The sequence below is a fragment of the Xiphophorus maculatus genome, chromosome 6 (genome assembly GCF_002775205.1).
Source record: "Xiphophorus maculatus strain JP 163 A chromosome 6, X_maculatus-5.0-male, whole genome shotgun sequence".
NCBI classification, from domain to species: domain Eukaryota; kingdom Metazoa; phylum Chordata; class Actinopteri; order Cyprinodontiformes; family Poeciliidae; genus Xiphophorus; species Xiphophorus maculatus.
Window position 1 is genome coordinate 18,249,255 of NC_036448.1, and position 18,105 is coordinate 18,267,359.

Sequence of the window (18,105 nt, forward strand, 5' to 3'; positions counted from 1 at the left end):
AATCCAGAGGAGATACGCTCTAATTCAATGCAAAAACAAACCTCGATGAAGTAATGAATTCACATATTATAGTGGACAAAGTTTTTAGTCAGTCAACATGTCTATATGAAATAAAATATATTTTGGTCTTCAGTTTTCTGAGAAACTGAAATGTGGGTTTTCACTAGCAATAAACCATAATAATCAAAACAAACAAAAAATAAATACTATAAATAAAAAAATGTCTATTTAATTTGTATTGTAAATAACTTCAGTTGATATTCTAATGTACTGAGATACACATGTATAAATTTTGTTATTTAACTGACGCACTGTGTGGCATCAAAATGACAGAAAACTGCTAAGAGTTTATTTGGAGTATTAACAGAAATTCAAAAATTAATACACTTATTTTTGAAAATCTATTTTCAACAACTCTAGAGAATTATGCAGATGATCTGATGAGTCAGGCTTAAACATCATCAGCATTTTAGATCATCAATAAAATACATGCTTTTTATTTGTGTAATCTCTTCCAAAAAAGCCAATAATTCTCATCCTCTTTTAATCCCTCAGCAAAAAGTTTTTTGGGCAAATACCAAAGCAGACACATGGCTGTTTCCATGACTTTGTGGGATAAGCCTTGTGAGACGTAAAAGCTGGCATTACATTGAGAGAATACGCTGACCTGACCGAAGCGCGTCTTTAGGGATGTGACTGGTTCCCTCTCCATCAGGCTTCCCTTCTTCAGCAGCAAAAGCTTAGTTGTGACACTGATTATGAGAAAGCCACGAGGATTTCATAAAGCCAAAAAGAATTTAATCTGCTTTCACTTCACATGCATGATAAATCCGTGCACAACACTTTGTGCTCTATATGCAAATATTGCATAAATGGCTAAGAATCACTTTCACTTCTTAAAATAATAACTATAATCTTAGATTTGCTTGTCTGGACTCGAGATTTAACTTGGGATTGGGGAACCAGTGGCATCAAACATGTCCTGAAGTAGACTCTTCTTTCTGTCGGTACCCTCTTGTTTGTTTTTGCACACAGGAGAAATAAGAGTGCTGGGAACAAATAACCAGGAGAGGTGAAAGTGAAATTGTGTGAACAAATGCCCTGATAACATGTAAAGCAGAACAGAATAAGACAAAACTTTTTCCTTTTTACCACCTCCATCCAAAATAACTGTTTTCTTTTTTTTTAAAGTTAGGTTTCTGATCATATTCAAGACAAATGGTTGTTTTGGCAGACAAGTGGCTGCATTGTGGTCAATTACAGTTCAAGTTTTATTGATTGCACTCTTTCAGCATAACGAGAGTGTCCTGTCTATGAGTGTATGAGTTGCAGATTCTGCTAAATTCTTGTCCTCCCATAAATAACCACTAAGCAGCTATTTGACAGAAATAAAAAGCATAGCAAGACCTACTTTGTTGGTGAATGGTGACTTGTCTTTGCTGCAAAACACTCTTCAAAGAATGTCAAATCCTGTACTTTACACACTGTACATTTCCATAAAACAATGCATCTTCTAACAAACTAATTTATGAGCATTTGAAACCTCAGCAGTAAAAAGGAGTGTCTTGTTGACTTAGACACACAACACTAAGCAGTTTACTGTGAAGTACTTAGCCTAATTTGGAATGCTGGACCAAAATCATGAAGGCTGTTCTGTGGATGAGCATGTCAGAAGGGATAAAGTTTATTCCCACGCTCACAAAGCTGTGGTCTGTTTGATGCTGTGAAAGCTAATCCTGGTCGGCGATGTGGGGATGGACATGGCTCGTGCCACTCGCACTCGAAGAGCATGGTTATCCTGCCAACGGTGCCACCGTTTCCTCACTGCAGAACGGACCTGAAATGTTGAGCAAAATCAGCAGATTATAGAGACAGTATATATCTTCCTTGCATAAAATGTAAACCGCTGACTTATGAACCTGAAACACATTTAAGGCTAAACTGAACTTCACTGTATTGTAAAAGAGGATCTAATTGGTGCATGCAATTCAGGTTGAATTTGTAAGTGAATTTGAATTTGTCTGTAAGACTGGATTGATTATATTATATATTTTTTAATGAAAATTGCATCTTGTTGTCTTGCAAAGTGCCTTGACATGAGATTTGCTGTGATTTTACATAAGCAGCAATTTCCTTTTCAAGTGGCATGGACAAAAAAAACTGAAGATTGAAGTTGAAGGTTTTAAAAAAGCAGACAACTGCAGCTAAGGCATCATGTTATCCTGTTTATCAACATTCTTACCAACATTACAGATATAGGATGAAACATCTTTAAATAAGTAAATATAAATATGATAACATATGAAGGCTAAATTCAAGACCATTTTTCTGCTCTTTAGATACAGTATACCAAATTGCAAACAATATGCTATTGTTTTATAAAATGCAATAAATGCTGTATTATTCAACCTTTTCCATGTTTCCAGCTTCAAAAACTCTACTATAGTTAATGCACAATATTTTGTCAATTGAATTTGTGGTTTTTGCTTTGAGCTTAAGCCTTTTCACTATTTACAATTAGTTTTACATTTGAGGAGTAACTGTCTTGCTGTCGCTCTTTGTCTGTTTCATGTGACCTGCTATGTTGAACTTTCATATCCACAGCTCTCAGAGTTCAGGTAGAATAATTGTCCTTAAGTTTTCTAACATTAAAAAATACTTTCTGCAGCAGAAAAACAAACTTCCATTAGATGTCAGAAGTTTAATGAAATGTAAATTTAATTAACTTTACTGAAGTCAGATTTTACTTCTGGATCAGACAAGGTTTACTTTTAAATGACTTAGACTGGTTCTCTGGACAAGGTTTTGATTCAATTAGGATAACGCCTCCAAATAATAGTTTTTTCAGACTATGTTCTTTGTTTATTGATTCATCCTTCCATCCATTGTTTATATGTGTGGGGAGAATGATCTACATCACTAGAGGAGAAGTTTAGTCATACCACTCCAAAAGGAACGCATTCAGGGGTGTACGGGGTGTTAGACAAAGCCTGCCCCAAAATAATGTCTCCCAAGCTTATCCGGAATAATTTTAATCTTAACAGAAAAACCTTAGACCGTGATGTGCATGGTCTTTCTCTATGGGATTTAAGATATCAATGCATGACATAGCAAAGTATGTTCGCAGCAGCATCTTTGGTGCCTGTGGTCTCATCTGCCTTTAAATCATTGAAATTTTCCTCTTGTGTATCTCAGAACTGATCCTTCACCTTTCTAATTATAAACTTTGCTCAAGTCAAATTCTTGCATGGAACTCCAGATCAAGGGAGAATCATGGTTATTTCATAGTTTTCTCATTTCTCAATAGTCACTCCAAAATATATCACACCAAATTACATGTTTCTTCTTCATGTTTTTGGAAACATGAAGAAGAAACTTCTTCATGTTATTTTTCTCACAGTGTGACATTGCTATTATTTATAAAAAAGGAAATGACCATTTTTTTTTAAAAGTGAAGAACTGGTTCATTTCAGTCTCCACCATTTGGTAGAAATTAATAAAATAGCAAGCTGACTTTGAATTCTCACGTTGTACAAAATTAGATGTTAATATTCCTAAGCTTTTCAATGTGCAGTGCACAAATATAAATATAATCACAAATATAATCAACTTTTAGTTCCAGGTAGATTGATCAAATAGAACTGCATCAAGCTACAGATTGCAGACCTTTGGTGTGGTTCATGACAGAACTGTATTACAAAATAATTGACCCAGAATAACATCAAGTTACAAATGCTACATGTAAGACTTTTGAGAGTAACAACTTATTTAAAGACTAATTTTTAACTAGCAAATGCAAGAAAAATGAAATTCACTGCCTGTCTCCTGTACAAATAAAATCAGACTTTTGGCTGTAAATCCTATTAACTACCAAAATCTGTAAAAGATTGGATCAGGAACTTAGCCAAACCAAACACGCTCTGCTTTGACTGGCAGTCTGGGTATCAGTGACAAACAATCATAATCAGACTCAAAAAAGATAAAATTTAGATTTAAAAGTATTTTATTACATTCTATTTGAATTTCACTGTGTGTGCAAAAAGAGACCTTTAGAAGCATTTAAAACTTCAAGCAAGCCCTAAAGACTGGACTTTTTCTTTAATGGAAGAGGGAACCAAAGTATCTGGTTTTGATTACTGTCAGACAACTACTGGCATTCTGTGAATTTCCCTTTATTTTTAATCAGATGATAATTGCAGCACTTGAAGCACTTTCCTGAAAATTTCATTGTGTGGCTCAGTCTAGTGCTTAACATATATTCTGGCTAAAGATGCTTCTGTCAGATTAAGTTTTAACACATTTAGAAGAAAAATATTAAAATATTTGAGGAGACATATATGGGACTTATTAGGACTATGAATCAAAACCCACAGTGATTAATGTTTTTCCATTAGACATCAATGACTTACCTCTCCATTTAGAAAGCAGTAAAAGACTGACACAAAGAATCCCTGTAGAATAAGACAAATTATCAGCAGAAGTAAAATATAGGACCATATCTTTTCAAATGCTATAAGACACAATTCACATAAAAAAGTTATTACCATTATACTCCAGAAAAAATATGATTCACCAGCCCTCCTTCCATTTATTCATAGATAAAAAAATAATAATACACTAATAAAAGGAATAGCTACAGAGCAGAAATCAAGCCCACATGGGCCGACTAATCTTGACATGTGAGAGTACAGAACAGGAGGGAAACAGACTGTCTAAGCACAGCCAGAATGCTAGATCAAATTATCTTCCCACCAGAAAACTCGAAAGCGGATCAAATAAATGATGCAACTCTGGCAAAAAAAAACAAAAACACTGACGGTTGTCCACTGTTGTAGTGTGTGAAAGAAAATCATTCTCACCTGGAAAGCCTGTAAAAAGGAGTTAAAATAGATGAAAACAATTTGAGAGATGTCATCCTCCCCCGGATTGACAAAAAACAGCATGTAGGTGATCCCCAGCAGAGGTAACAAGACGAGTGTAGCTTTCACAGCTTTTCTGCAAAGACAAGGAATTAACATGAGCAACAGCTTCTTTATTTTTTACTTACAGAAATATCTTACTCTGGGAATCATATGACATTGTGCAGAAAAAATAAAAACACTTCTCCATCACAGTATCAACTCACAAGATAGTCAGAGATTGTGTCTATCTCTGAAAGCCTTTGAAAGCCAATGACCACTTTTCAATAAGTGACTTTTAAACAGCTCCTTCCAAGACCACATACATGATTCTTTGAATATTCCTTATTTTGTGATGAGGGCAAATTTTATTGCATTTTTTTTGTATTAAGTGAGACACCAATGCAAAATAAAGTTAAAGGAGAACAATGTTTGTTTTTTTATATACAAATTTGAAAGGTATGCTGTCCATTTGTATTCATTGCCCATGAGTCCATACTTAGTGCAATCACCTTTTACTAGTATTACACCAGAATGTTTCTGTGGTACATCTCTACCAGTTTTGCAAATCTGGAAACTGAAACTTGTACCCAAGTATCTTTAATAATTGCTCAGGCTCAGACAGACTGGATGCAGTGATGGGAAGTTCAGCACTTTTAATTGAATAAATCTTTTTGCATTCAGTGTTTTTATGAGATGCCTCATACTTGCCTAATTTTATGTATTTATTCTGTTGAAATGTTAAAGCATCAATTATTACTTTTATGTAATATTTTAATCAAACTTTTAATTGTTATTAAACACAAAAATAAATTAACAAGTCTGTGTTATTTGCTTTGCAGACAAATCTACCAAACATAACCTTCATAATCATACATTTTTGTTAATTTATATTATACTGCAGCCAGATGTTGCTTTGTTTATGGGTGTCAGTTATATTTATGAGTTTTTTTATGCACTTTCCTCCTCATCACTGACTGAGAGGACAGAAAGATTCTCCACCTGACTGTCACGTCTGTTCACCTTTCTGTTTTCACATAGTGGTATGGTCACATATGGTTGGCCTTGTGACAAAGTGGTTGGCCACTTTGTCACAATAAGTGAAGGTAAGGTAAATATTTTGTGTACCAATTTATGTTCTGCTGTAAGCAGAGCAGAACCACTGAGAGTGAGAGCTGAGCAGAGAAAGGCAAAAAAGAGGGGAATCAGTTTTCACTTGAAAAGCTCTTCTGATTCTGGCTCTTCATATTGCTGTACCATCTACTTATCTCTCCTGGGTTGTTTGACTTTTTGGTATTTGAATTTTAATCATTTGTTTATCCGTGTCCTGACTTAGTTATGTTTTGTTTTATTTTTAAATTCTGAAAACCACTTATGATTTTTGTTTCACTTCACAACTATGACCTACTTAGTGTTGATCTGTTCCATGTAATCCAATTAAAATATATTGAAGGTTGTGATTGCACCAAGCCAAAATGAATAAATGGTGCTGCATATCTTTCCTTAATAGCAGAAAACTAGATAGATAACTTTCTAGATAGATAGATAACTTTCTTTCAGCAGCAAACAAACAATGCTCCACTGTAAGATGTGTTTAGGTAAACTTTTTAAACAAAACAAAATAAAAATGTAGTGATATGATTGTCAATAACAGATGACTGACATTTATATCAAACCTAACGTTTATTTCTGATAAACACTAGAAACAAATGTAAATTCAGATTGGAAACAATTAGAAGATGACATTTAACAGAAAACATGTTATGCAGATTATGCTTTACATATTGCTATACCATCTGCTTATCTCTTCAAAGCTCACAAAAACAAACTCCTGTCACAGCCAGCCTCAAAACCTTGAATTTGAATATAAATAGTCTGAGCTGGGATGCCACAAACACTTTGTTTTCTTCAACATATTCCCATGGGAAGTCAAAAAAAATGTACACTGATAGCAGCTGTTGAAAACAAGCTTTGCTGTTTTAGCAATCAGGCACATAAGAGATTTTCCACTTTTTTCTAGTGGTTAATGGTGGGACTAAATAAAAGAGCATTTTGCAAAAAGCACTGTAATTACCCCAACCTCACTCTGATATGGGACTTAAGTATGACAGACACATCTAATCCAAAACCTTTCTACTGTGTTCACAGCATTAAATCCAAACCTGATGCCTACCATTGGTTTTTCGTAAGGTGACTGAACCATGACAACACAGCTGCAAACACAGAAGGCAAGAAGATGAAGTGGGAACAATTATTATGGCAGATTAATTTGATCTTAGCTGTAAAATGACAGAATTTCTAGCAGCAATCATTAGATGGTAAGATGACAATATTTTTATTTTCAAAGAAAGCGTATGAGGAAAATTTTTGTTTGTAACCCTTGGCCTTCGATTATTGGACACAGTGAAGGGTTTTGACATGGGCAGGGTGACACTCGCTAGGGGCAAAATGAAACATAAATCTAACAATGGATAAAAAGGCAAGTCAGTTTGTCTCTTAGGATGTTTCTCTTAAGTATTTGTCTTACTGATCAATGTGAATGGGCATCAGTTTTTTCAGAAACATCAGCAGACCTGAAGGCAAGTTTGCCGTGCAGCTGTCACTGTATGATGTGTTCATGTATTAATTTGCAAGTAGAGAAGATAATTAGGATCTGATGATTTGGAGTTTTAATTCCAGGTGTCAACACTTGCAGTTTATAAATAAATAACCCATATTGTGTTCTAGTGCACAGTCTGAGCAGTCATATTTATGATGTATACCACAAACTGTATTTCAGACCCAAAAATAACTCTGAGTTTTTTGGGTCTTTTTACATAAAGCCGAAGAAGTAAAAAGCGTGACAATCGACACAAGCATAGACAAAACTTTCTTACCTGTACTGAATTGTTTCTGATGTGGTTGAAGCTCTCAGTTTGGTCATGAGAATCCGTACTATGTTGAAGAGGAAAACAAAGTTTATCTAGCAAAAAGGGAGAAGAAAACATAGTTGAGCTCTGTGGTAATGACCTGGCGTGAAGAACAGAGAAGACAATTATCTGGTGAGAACAGACAGCTCAGTGAGCTGTTGGTAAGCTTACTGCGCTGTCTGTAAGCTGTGAGAGCACAGAACAGCCCAAGTCAAAGCACAACTCAAAGCAAAGCAGGGAGTGACACAATGTGTCAGAGGATCCAAGGTAGTTACAATAATAATACATAATTGTATGGGGTGGTATAAAACTGTCCCACAAAAAGTCTTTTTTCTTTTTTTGGAAATAGTAAGATTCAATTTATAGATCCAAAATCTGGATGCCATACAGAAATAGCTTTTGTTTCACATTTTTATTCATAGGTCTATTTTTGAAACATCTCACTTTTGTGTTTAAACTAGTGCCAAAAAAATATGAAGCCATAAAACCGAAGTCACAGTCAGCTGTTATGTTGTTTTCCAATGCAGGCATTTTATGATGTGTTTATCTGGTTTAAAAAAAGGAGAAAAAACTTTCAACCTATGGCTTCTCCTATAAAAAGGCTCTACCACACATAGAAGAAGATTTAGTGTCTTGAAGAGCATGGTCCTGAACCATGTTTGTGCTTTCTATGACGACAGAAAGCACAGAGTTTGTTTTCTGGCCAAAATTCACTTTCTAACAGGAATGTATAAAATTGCTGTACATGCAAGCAATAAACAAACTGCAGCTGAGAGCGAAGACTTCAGCACAGTTTATGCAACAACACAACACTTACAAATGAAGTGAGTATACAGTCAGACTATTGTTTGTGAGCATAATGTTTGTTGGGTAACAAAGTGCTTTATTTTGTTATGTTAATTGTTTTGATGTGTCTTCTGTCTACTTTCCTCCTAAATATTTAACATAAATTAGCTGTGGGCAATATGTTTGTCTCCATGTGGCAGGAAAATAAGCCCACTAAAGAAAGGAAACAATTGAGCACAGATCCTGTCTGAGGATTTTAACTTCCCGCCTACTACCACATGAGTAAGTCTGGCTCAATGTGACTTTTTAGGGTCAAACAACATCCCATGAGAAACCTGACTTCAGATCGAATTGTAAATTTTAAGTGGCGAGACAATGTCCTCAAAATAACATGTCACCAGCTACTTAGTGCAATTAAACTGTCATGAGTAAAACGCTGACTGATATGAGGAGAAATGCAGACTTACAAAAATCACAGTATTGCTGCTCAGTATAAAATATTCTTGTGTCAGTCGCTTGTAGGATAACAGATGAATGTCTATGGACATTAGAATAACAGAGCTGTTCAGAACTGTGGCAGAAATTGTATTTGTATAAATATTTTCAGACTTTTAGTTTTACCACATATAATTATTTTGTTGCAAATAATCATTCATCACTGTGGTGAATATTGGTTGACTTTGCTCTTCAAAGAGCACTTTAATAATCACCTGTTTGTTAGGTCTACATGGCATAATATTCACCCACATTTTTTCAGACTTGCTGTCCTATTTTGATATATAATCAAATAAAACATCACTTGAACCCTGGTTAGAGCTTCTTTCATTACTATCTTCTTCATAGATCATCAGTCTACTGCAACATTCTCTGCTGGGTTCTCAAGTGATTTGGGTTTGTTTTTCCACTTAATTTGCAACTTTCAGTGTGAAAATAAGTAAAACTCTGGTAAGCCATCCCAAACAAAACTCACAATAAAAAGGTGTAAAAAAAAGTGCTGATGGTATTGAATTTTTTCTAGTGCAAAGAGTAAATCTGAAACATGTTGAAGATTCTTGCAGCTACTGACCAGAAGCACAAGAATAATTGGTCCCTGATAAATGTAGTCCATATATTTCCCAGGCTCTTTACCAAACCAGCATCTGTTGAAAGTAAAAAATACATAGAAAAATGAGGAAATGTAAATTTAAACAATCTGAAACAAATTTAGATGAAAAAAATGCATCAATCTTTCCTTTCTTTGTCATGTTAATGCAAACAAAAAATACTTACTTTTCATTTTCATAATACAATTTTCCGATAGCCCACGCCACAATTATTGGACACGGGATGCCTGGAATGCAGACAGGAAAGGTGATCCAAGTTACATATTTTGTTTTAACAGTATATTTGCACTTGTTCATTTTAAAAGTCCTCTTCTGACTTTTGAAGTAATAATCTCCATTAATCTCAAACAGTAGCAGAGAAAAAACTAGGTCAGAATAATCAGCTAATGGTGATATTAAAGAAAAACCAACACGACGAAAACATCTACCCATTATCCTTCTCTGAAAGGGTTTCACCTAAACTGCACTTTACAGCTAAAGACACTCGACAGACATAAACCACATCATGGGAGCCAAAACTAATTTCCTCAAACTGATGATGGATCCAAAGCGTAAGGAAAACACTGAGGATTCTTTGACACAGTAAATATCTAAGAAAGATTTCTGTTATAAAACTGTCATATGCTTTAAACTTTCCAATATTAAGTTTGACTCCTAACTATTTGAAATGGTAAGCAAATAAAACATTTAAACAAATCTGTCAAGTGTCACATGAGTTGAACTTTGAATGTTCATTAAATATTCTATGCCAGGCACATCAAAGTTTCTTCAACTGAGCTTAAACTTGAACAGTTATTTAAATTGATTTTCTCTTGAAAGAGAAAAAAAGTTTTTTCATTACAACAAAGTTGTTTAGTTAACAATGGACTCAAATAAATCATGGATTTGGTTTGAATAATTTATTCATTGTTTACTACACAATATGTTGTAAAAGTTTCTGCACTCCTTAAAGTTTTGATTCAAAAGTGTCAAAATAATTGGGATTTTACAGAATAAAAAGTAGTACATAGATGAGACAAGGGGAAAAAAATACTGAAATGGCTCTGCCAGCTTTCCATGTATGGAGACCTACTGTACATGTTTTCCCATTCTCCTACGAAAAACAACTCAAATTGGAGTGATTGGAGAACATGTGAACATGAGCTGTGGACTCTTACCAGAGATTCTCTATTGTATATGTCAGGACGTTGACTGAGACATTCTTGTATGTCTATTGATGTACCAGCTTGGGGTACATGTATCCTGCTGGAAGGTGAACCTTTGCTCAAATCTCAAGTGTCTTCCAAGGATGCTAAAAGGGTTTCTTCCAGTATTGACCTGATTTCAATTCAAACCATTTCCCCAAAAGTTCTGATTAGCTGTGCTGTTCCTGAAAAGCATCCCTATAGCATTACACTGCCACTGTTTGCTTTCTTCCTTACATGGCTTGTGACCCCTTAAAGGTGAGGTCTGTGGAGTGATTGATTTATAGTTTTCATGTTGACACATCTGAGGATCTTTATTCAGTTACTAATTAAGACAGTTGGTGGCTCCAGAATTTATTTGGAGGTCTTGGGTATTGTTTATCAGTATGTTGAGAACAATTAATTGCCACACTTGTGGTTTTTTTTTTATTTTTTTTATAAATGCTGAAAACCACAAATCATCTGTTTCACTGTTATAAATTTTGACAAGATATGTAGTTGCATGTGACAAACTGTGAAATAATTCCAGGAATTTAAATGCTTTTGTAAGGTACTCTAAGAAACCATCTATGTTGAACAACATTAACTGTTCCAAAAGTAGAAATAAATTAAATCAAAAATTACCTGGAAACTTAAGATCTACCGTCCCTCCCCCAAGTACGGCTAAATGACTATTTCTGTCTTGATTCCCTTATTTCCCATTTGACATGCAAGATGTAGGATAGAATGAGCAAATTAAGGCAGTTGAAGTGTGAACAACTCTACTTGCTTGAGTGTTGAGGCAGAAATAAGAGTCAGCTGCCTACATTTCAGCAGTCAAACCAGGAGGTGTGTTTCAGCTGCATTAACTCAAACTACATTAATTTATGCATTTCTGTCAGGTTGTGGATGGTTAGATCCATTAACTTTGTGTAGTTGCAAATAAGCTCTCATGTCTATTACATGATGAAAACCAAGGACAGATTGGCTGATTTACACAACTGTCTGTATGTTCCTAGTTATTTTTGTTGGCTAGTTATTATTTTGGCAACTGTGACAATTGTGACTGTTTTCCAAAAATGTATAAATGTGTCTGTAGATTTCTGATGTCAACTGCTTTTAGCATCAGATACTGGTGGAAAGACCAGAACATCTAATGACAACATTGCTCAAAGTTAAACTGATTTTTAAGAAGAACAAGATTGAACTTATTGCTTGTGTAAGGGCTGTACATGCTCCACAATGAAAGAAATCTATTTTTACTCGAGGTAAAGAACAAAAACAGAGTTCTGTTTGTTTTTGTTTTTTTTACTAGCCAGGATAAAATACTTCATAGGAACCTTAAGTGCAGAACTTATGGAAAGTCCTGCTAGGGTTGTTCCACACTAGAATAGAATAGAATAGAAGAGTTCACAAATAAAATTTACATTTCAGAAAAAATTATAATAATTTCCTGTATAAAAATTAGGCATATTTCAGGATGTTTCCTGTATTCATAACTAAAAATAAGTCCTCCATATTATGAACAAATGCCTTTTGATGTTTGGTGGGATGGAGCAAATATTGATACCACAATTCATCTTTAAGCAATCATCTCAGACATATCTCCATTCTAAATCTGTATTTTCTTTATGAACATTGTACACTAATATAATTTGAAAGCCAGCTTGCTCAGCTTTGCCTTATATATGGCATAAAACCAGGAGCATACTTACACCAACCAATGAAAAGAAAAACCCACTTTCTCAGTTTATCAGTAGAATAGGTCATAACAATAGCAGTGTGAAGATAGCATCCTTCAACAAACATCCAGAAGAAGTTGGTCACAACAAAATAGTTGTATATTGTCGTACTTAATCGACACCAAGGCTGAGAAGAAAAAGAGACAGAATTATCCAAAAGAAATCAAATTACAATTATAAAACAATGTTATGTTGTACAGACTACTACCATCAATAAATATTTGTAATTTATCTCTCTTATTGTGATTACTATTAGTAAAAAAAAATGTTTATACCTCATTTTTGTCATGGATATTGTGGTCAATCAACTGAAGCAAGAACCACATAACATTCCTCAATATGAAGGTGGTGATCAAATTCCAGTGGATAATGTTTCGAAGACACCGTATGCTCCTACAACATAAGCAACATGGTGATTTTCACTGTTATTTCTCAGAAGAGCTAACTAACAAAAATATGCATGGGTTTGAAATTTGTACAAATTCATAAGTGTACGGCCCTTTCAAGATTTTAGTTGTTTTTTGGGGGGGTTTTTTGGCATTCATATCAATTAGCCTAGAGCCCGGGCAGATTGTTTTTTCTTGTGTAGCATGCAGTTGTTGCTTTTTAAAAAGCAAAAGATCTGTTTGTGGAGAATAATGCTCTCAGGGATTACTTCTTAACCCTTAAATAATTGTCAGACTAAACAAAACAATGAAACATAAGAAATTGTTTTATTGTTTTGTTTAGTTTGACAATAATTTAAGACACTTGAAAGAACATATGTTCAAAATATTTTATTTATATTTGTTTATTTAAATATTTTACTGACTTCCTCTTGTACAGGTTTATGTCAGACATTTACCTCCAGCTTTACAGGCAGGAAGTAAAGAGGAAGTAAAGAGGGTTCATAGTAGATACATGAAGTTGATATTGCTTAAAGTAGACACCCTATTATTTTATTTTGAAACTTCAATTAGCTGCCAAAAGTCAAAACAATTATTTTAGAGCTTCCGGAAGTTAGAAAAAATGTCTGCCAACAATTGTTGCTGGTGGGATTAAATGGGGTAACTGTTTACATTAACATAATGTAAACTTCCAGTTGTCTCTACGGAGCGTTGCACTTTATTGCTCAGTGTCAATGATTAAAGTTACCAGTAACCAATAAAAGTCATATTTAGGGGTTATTATCACATTTATATGTGGAAGAATTGATTTTGCCAATATTCAGGTACCGGTACTCTACAACATACATAGCTACATCATAGCTACTTGTGTGTTTTTTGGAAGAAATAATTGCCCCTCCACCCTCCCACCCCACCCCCCATCCTTGCTTTAGCATAAAGTACTAACATGACGCCTGCCATGCCTGGAGCTGATATGTGATGAAAGGATTACAGTGTGAGTGGGACTAGTGTAACAGATGCTTGGCTTGCAGTCGCATTACCAAGAGTTTATGCTGTGGTTCTGTCACAGAGGTTTTTACAGACTATCTGTGGCTCAAGGGAATTAAATAGATGCATGTATCTAAGAAGGGTTTATAGTCTGCCAAGTACTAGTCACAGCTGTGTATGGGCTGAGTTGATTTTGAGTGTTGATATAAACTAAAGTTGAGATACTCTGTTCCTTCTATACTATAAATCTGTGCAAAATACCCTGTGAAAGTCCATTGTCTTTCTATGCCCCTCAAATCAGTTGCTAAAACAGTTGAAGAGAAAGAAAACATGAGGGCCTGAGGGCTATAGTCTTGCTGAACTTAATGAATGCATTTTAGAAAAATTAATCATGATTTTTGGCAGGCAGCAGGGAGCATAGTAGGTTTTTTTTTTTCACTACATCATTATATTTTAAAACTTGACATCCCAAAGTGTTGACATACAATCTATTGTTAAAATGTAGTCATAGCCCTTGTGTTTTATTGCACTCAGTCATGCCTTCAGAGATAAAAGCATATTCATTCAAACTGAGATTTTAGGTCTTAAAATATGGGTCACTCTATCTTGGAAGGTACTTAAGATTTAACACATAATCTGTTCATGCTATATATAGCACAGTATTCAAGAAAAAGGTCAAAGAGTAGTACAACCCATATAGAATGATGTAATCAATATCAATTAAGTGTTAAAGTAGACTGGCTCAGTAAGAGATAAGAATTTTCCTTTAGTTACATAATAATTAAACTTTAAAAGTGAGAAAATGCTTCTAAAGCTTCTTGTATTTAAGCTAGCACTCACAGCTGCCCTCAGGACAGATGTGTTAGAAAATATGCATCAGGTCTGGGACTAGAGTCAGCTACCGAGTTGAGCTGCAGAGATTTGTTTATCTGACATGAGCAAGCTAATGACAAGCAGCATTAGGATGCAACATCAGTTTCACTGATTATCTTCTATCTGGGCTGTTGCACACAGGAGCCCCATTTCAGATTATTTCTATACTTGCCTTAAGCATAAGAAGAGAATAAAGGCCACGATTAGAGCTCCCACAGAAATACAGTGGCCTAGGTAGTTGATGATCAGAGCTATCTTGTAATGCATGGGATATTTTCTCTGAAAAGGAAACACACACATTAATTATTATATTGCTAGATGTAAAAAATATGTTTTACAAATGCAGACATTGTTAGATCACTTTACAAATACTAAGAAGTACAACTGCAGATCGTTTCTTTGCTGTATGAATAATAGGAAACAGCAAGAAATCCATAATATACTTATATAATATACTAGATAACATGGATTGAAAAGCAATGTCATTGACACACTTCAGATGTCTTGGCTTAAAATTATTAAAGGAACTAGAGCAAGACCCAGAAATACTGGAGAGAAAATTAGAGGTAACCAGGTCAAGGCACAACACATATGAACAGCACTCTTTATCCTCAAGCTTTTAAACAGGCAGGGCAGCATTTTTTTATTTTTTATTTTTGCTTTTTGAAGGCTGATGGGGGGGGGGGGTATCTGCATCATTAAAATAACACATTTCAATGAGCATTAATAAGTGGCAACAATATTTTTGAGTTTTCATTTGTAATAGCAATCTGTGTTTTTATAGGAAAACGAGAAATTGTTTTCATGTCACCACACTAACCTTCTCCTCCAAAATGGGCTCACAGTTGGAATAATTGATCTTCAATGCCCATGTACCATTATCCAGGCATTCTCTGTAAGCACTTCCTGCAAAACAAGAGTAATGGGAGTCAATAAAAATGCATTACACACAAGAACAATTTGTGATTTTTTTTTATTAAAGGTGGCTTAAATCTACAGAGACATTAAATGTAGAATGGAAATGACCTGGAGGGAAGGAAATTTAAAAACAAAAAAATGAGATTCCCTCACAAGAACCTTTTCTGTGCTTGAAAGCACAACTATCATCACTGCCAAGAAAATTCTGCTAATATAAGGTTGGACCCTTCCTCTCTCCACCCGCATGTCTGCTTTATCATACATCACCCAAGTCCCACTTCATGCTTCATTTACTTTATCTTGGAAGGAGAAAGTTGAAACTCTTTCAAATTTGCTCTTTTTGCAGTGCATTTTTATTTATTGAAGAAAGAAAATCTTACTTATTGTAAGCCTTATTTTGGCTTTATCTAATATTCATTAAATCAGAAATTCCCAGCTGATATTGAATTTTTTAACTGAAAAATAGAAACTTGAGAATATTGCTTAAATCCTAAAAATCGAATCAGCAACTTTTATTTGCTGCTGAAAAACTTAATAAAATGTTAATTTAAACACGATGAAACAGTAACAGTGGATGTTTAATCAGTCTATTTAAAAAAAGACCTTTGGTAGGATTTCAACTGATCCTTGACTTGCTGGATAACAATTACCCCTATCTTTGGTTTACATTTTCCAGACCTGAGCAAGTTAAACAGAAGACAGACCAGCCTGTCACAACTGGGCTTTGAACAAGGGAAATACAAGTATTTTAAAATAAAATTGTTGTTTTGGAATTCTGCTACAGGATAATAGTGTGTGAGCTCAGTTAGCTGAAGTGGAACTGGGTTGACATTTAAAATTGCAATGTAGGTTGAAAATTATTAGGGTTATTGCTGGGGTAATATCATCCTGAAAAGCTTCAACAATCCTATCACTAATGTGTTTGCCTCTCTATGGGTTATCATTGAGGTCCCTTTGAAGAATGTGTCAAATTATTTCTGTAATATTCCTGCACTTTGTTGTAAAGGTAGGGTAAAAACTGATTAGTTTTTTTTTATTTTAAAGGTTTCTTGGTTTTGAACTTTTTTAACATCTATTCTTTTTGTTCTTATTGTATTGTTCTGGAATTTCACAAATTTATCTAGAATTTATAATGTCTCTAGAAAGTTGGATTTTATGTAAACAGTCTAAGTTTATATATACATATATAAACTTAGACTTTATATTCAGTATAATATTCAGAAAACTTTATATTCAGTCTAAAGTGAATAGATGTGGACAGATATCTGTCTTTTGTTTCCTTCAATGTCAAGAAAGTTAATTTCTTCAGTACTATGATCAAGAGTAAAATGTGAATCTGCAAAGTGTTAATTTCAAACGTTCTACAAACTTCTAAAATTCTCCTAAAATCTCTTTCAGAGAAAATCGTTCAGTTTTTTTTTTTTTTTTTCTGTATGGCACTTTTTTTTATTTAGAATGCCCAACGTGACAAAAAACATGACACACACATATGACTTGTGCTTATCGCAAGCAGTGACATTTTTCTGTCTCCCAATCAATGGAGTGTGTTGTGTAGCTCCACCCTATCAGCTTACTATTGTCCTATGACCTAAAGAGGTTCGGGGACAGTGCAGTATAAGACATTTGGGCTTCTTTCACAAGGGAAAGATGCAAAATTGTTTCATTTCCGCTCAGTGGAAATGAAGCAAAACCTTTAGCCCAATGATCTCTATATCAACAGGAGGACTTCTAAAGAGACTGGGAGTTCCACAAAATTTCCTTAATTTTCTTACTTACAGATCCATATATGTTTTTCGAAACGCTAGACACTTGATAGGACAACAGAGCAAGACAGACTGTTTTAAGTCTCCCATCTGTCTGTATCATGTGACCTCCTGGTGTGTGATTTACACACATATCCTCAGCTCTCCCAGTAGAGCTACAAAAAGAGCAGCTGTGCCAATAGTCTTTAAAATTGACAACAGTCAAAGCAGTGTGTTAAGTTTATGAAGCAGGACAACAGAACATTATGATAATATAACACAATCTATGAGCACTGCAAATGACATGCATGGTTACACATCACAGTCCATAGGTAAAACTGCCTTTTTTCCCCCAATGAACCAATCTGGTTACAGGGTTAAGATCTAAAGAGGACTATACTGCATTCCTGCAACAAACTCCCCATCTCCCTAATCCTGCTTTGTGCATGTGTGTCTGTATTACTATGAAGTGTTGAAATGAATGCAGATGTGCATATCTAAAGACCATTAAAGTAGTTTTGCAAGTGTTGAGTTGGACACTTTTTTTTTAATTTGTAACACACAACCAGCGCAGCTCCTTTTTATTAAAAAATAGCTG

The 18,105-nt window shown here is 34.6% G+C and overlaps 1 protein-coding gene across 1 annotated transcript in view; it reads right to left on the reverse strand.

Moving 5' to 3' along the window:
• Positions 1-151: 151 nt before the first annotated feature.
• crhr2 (corticotropin releasing hormone receptor 2) overlaps positions 152-18,105 on the reverse strand; it is a 43,903-nt gene continuing 25,949 nt past the window's right edge. The window contains exons 3-12 of the mRNA XM_005809445.2: positions 15,668-15,753; positions 15,020-15,126; positions 12,877-12,994; positions 12,575-12,728; positions 9,863-9,923; positions 9,660-9,732; positions 7,775-7,860; positions 4,860-4,995; positions 4,410-4,451; positions 152-1,837 (exon numbers count right to left, since the gene is read on the reverse strand). Coding sequence (XP_005809502.2) covers positions 1,697-1,837; positions 4,410-4,451; positions 4,860-4,995; positions 7,775-7,860; positions 9,660-9,732; positions 9,863-9,923; positions 12,575-12,728; positions 12,877-12,994; positions 15,020-15,126; positions 15,668-15,753 — 1,004 coding nt within the window. The 3' untranslated portion in view covers positions 152-1,696. The remainder of the gene's footprint in view (positions 1,838-4,409; positions 4,452-4,859; positions 4,996-7,774; positions 7,861-9,659; positions 9,733-9,862; positions 9,924-12,574; positions 12,729-12,876; positions 12,995-15,019; positions 15,127-15,667; positions 15,754-18,105) is intronic.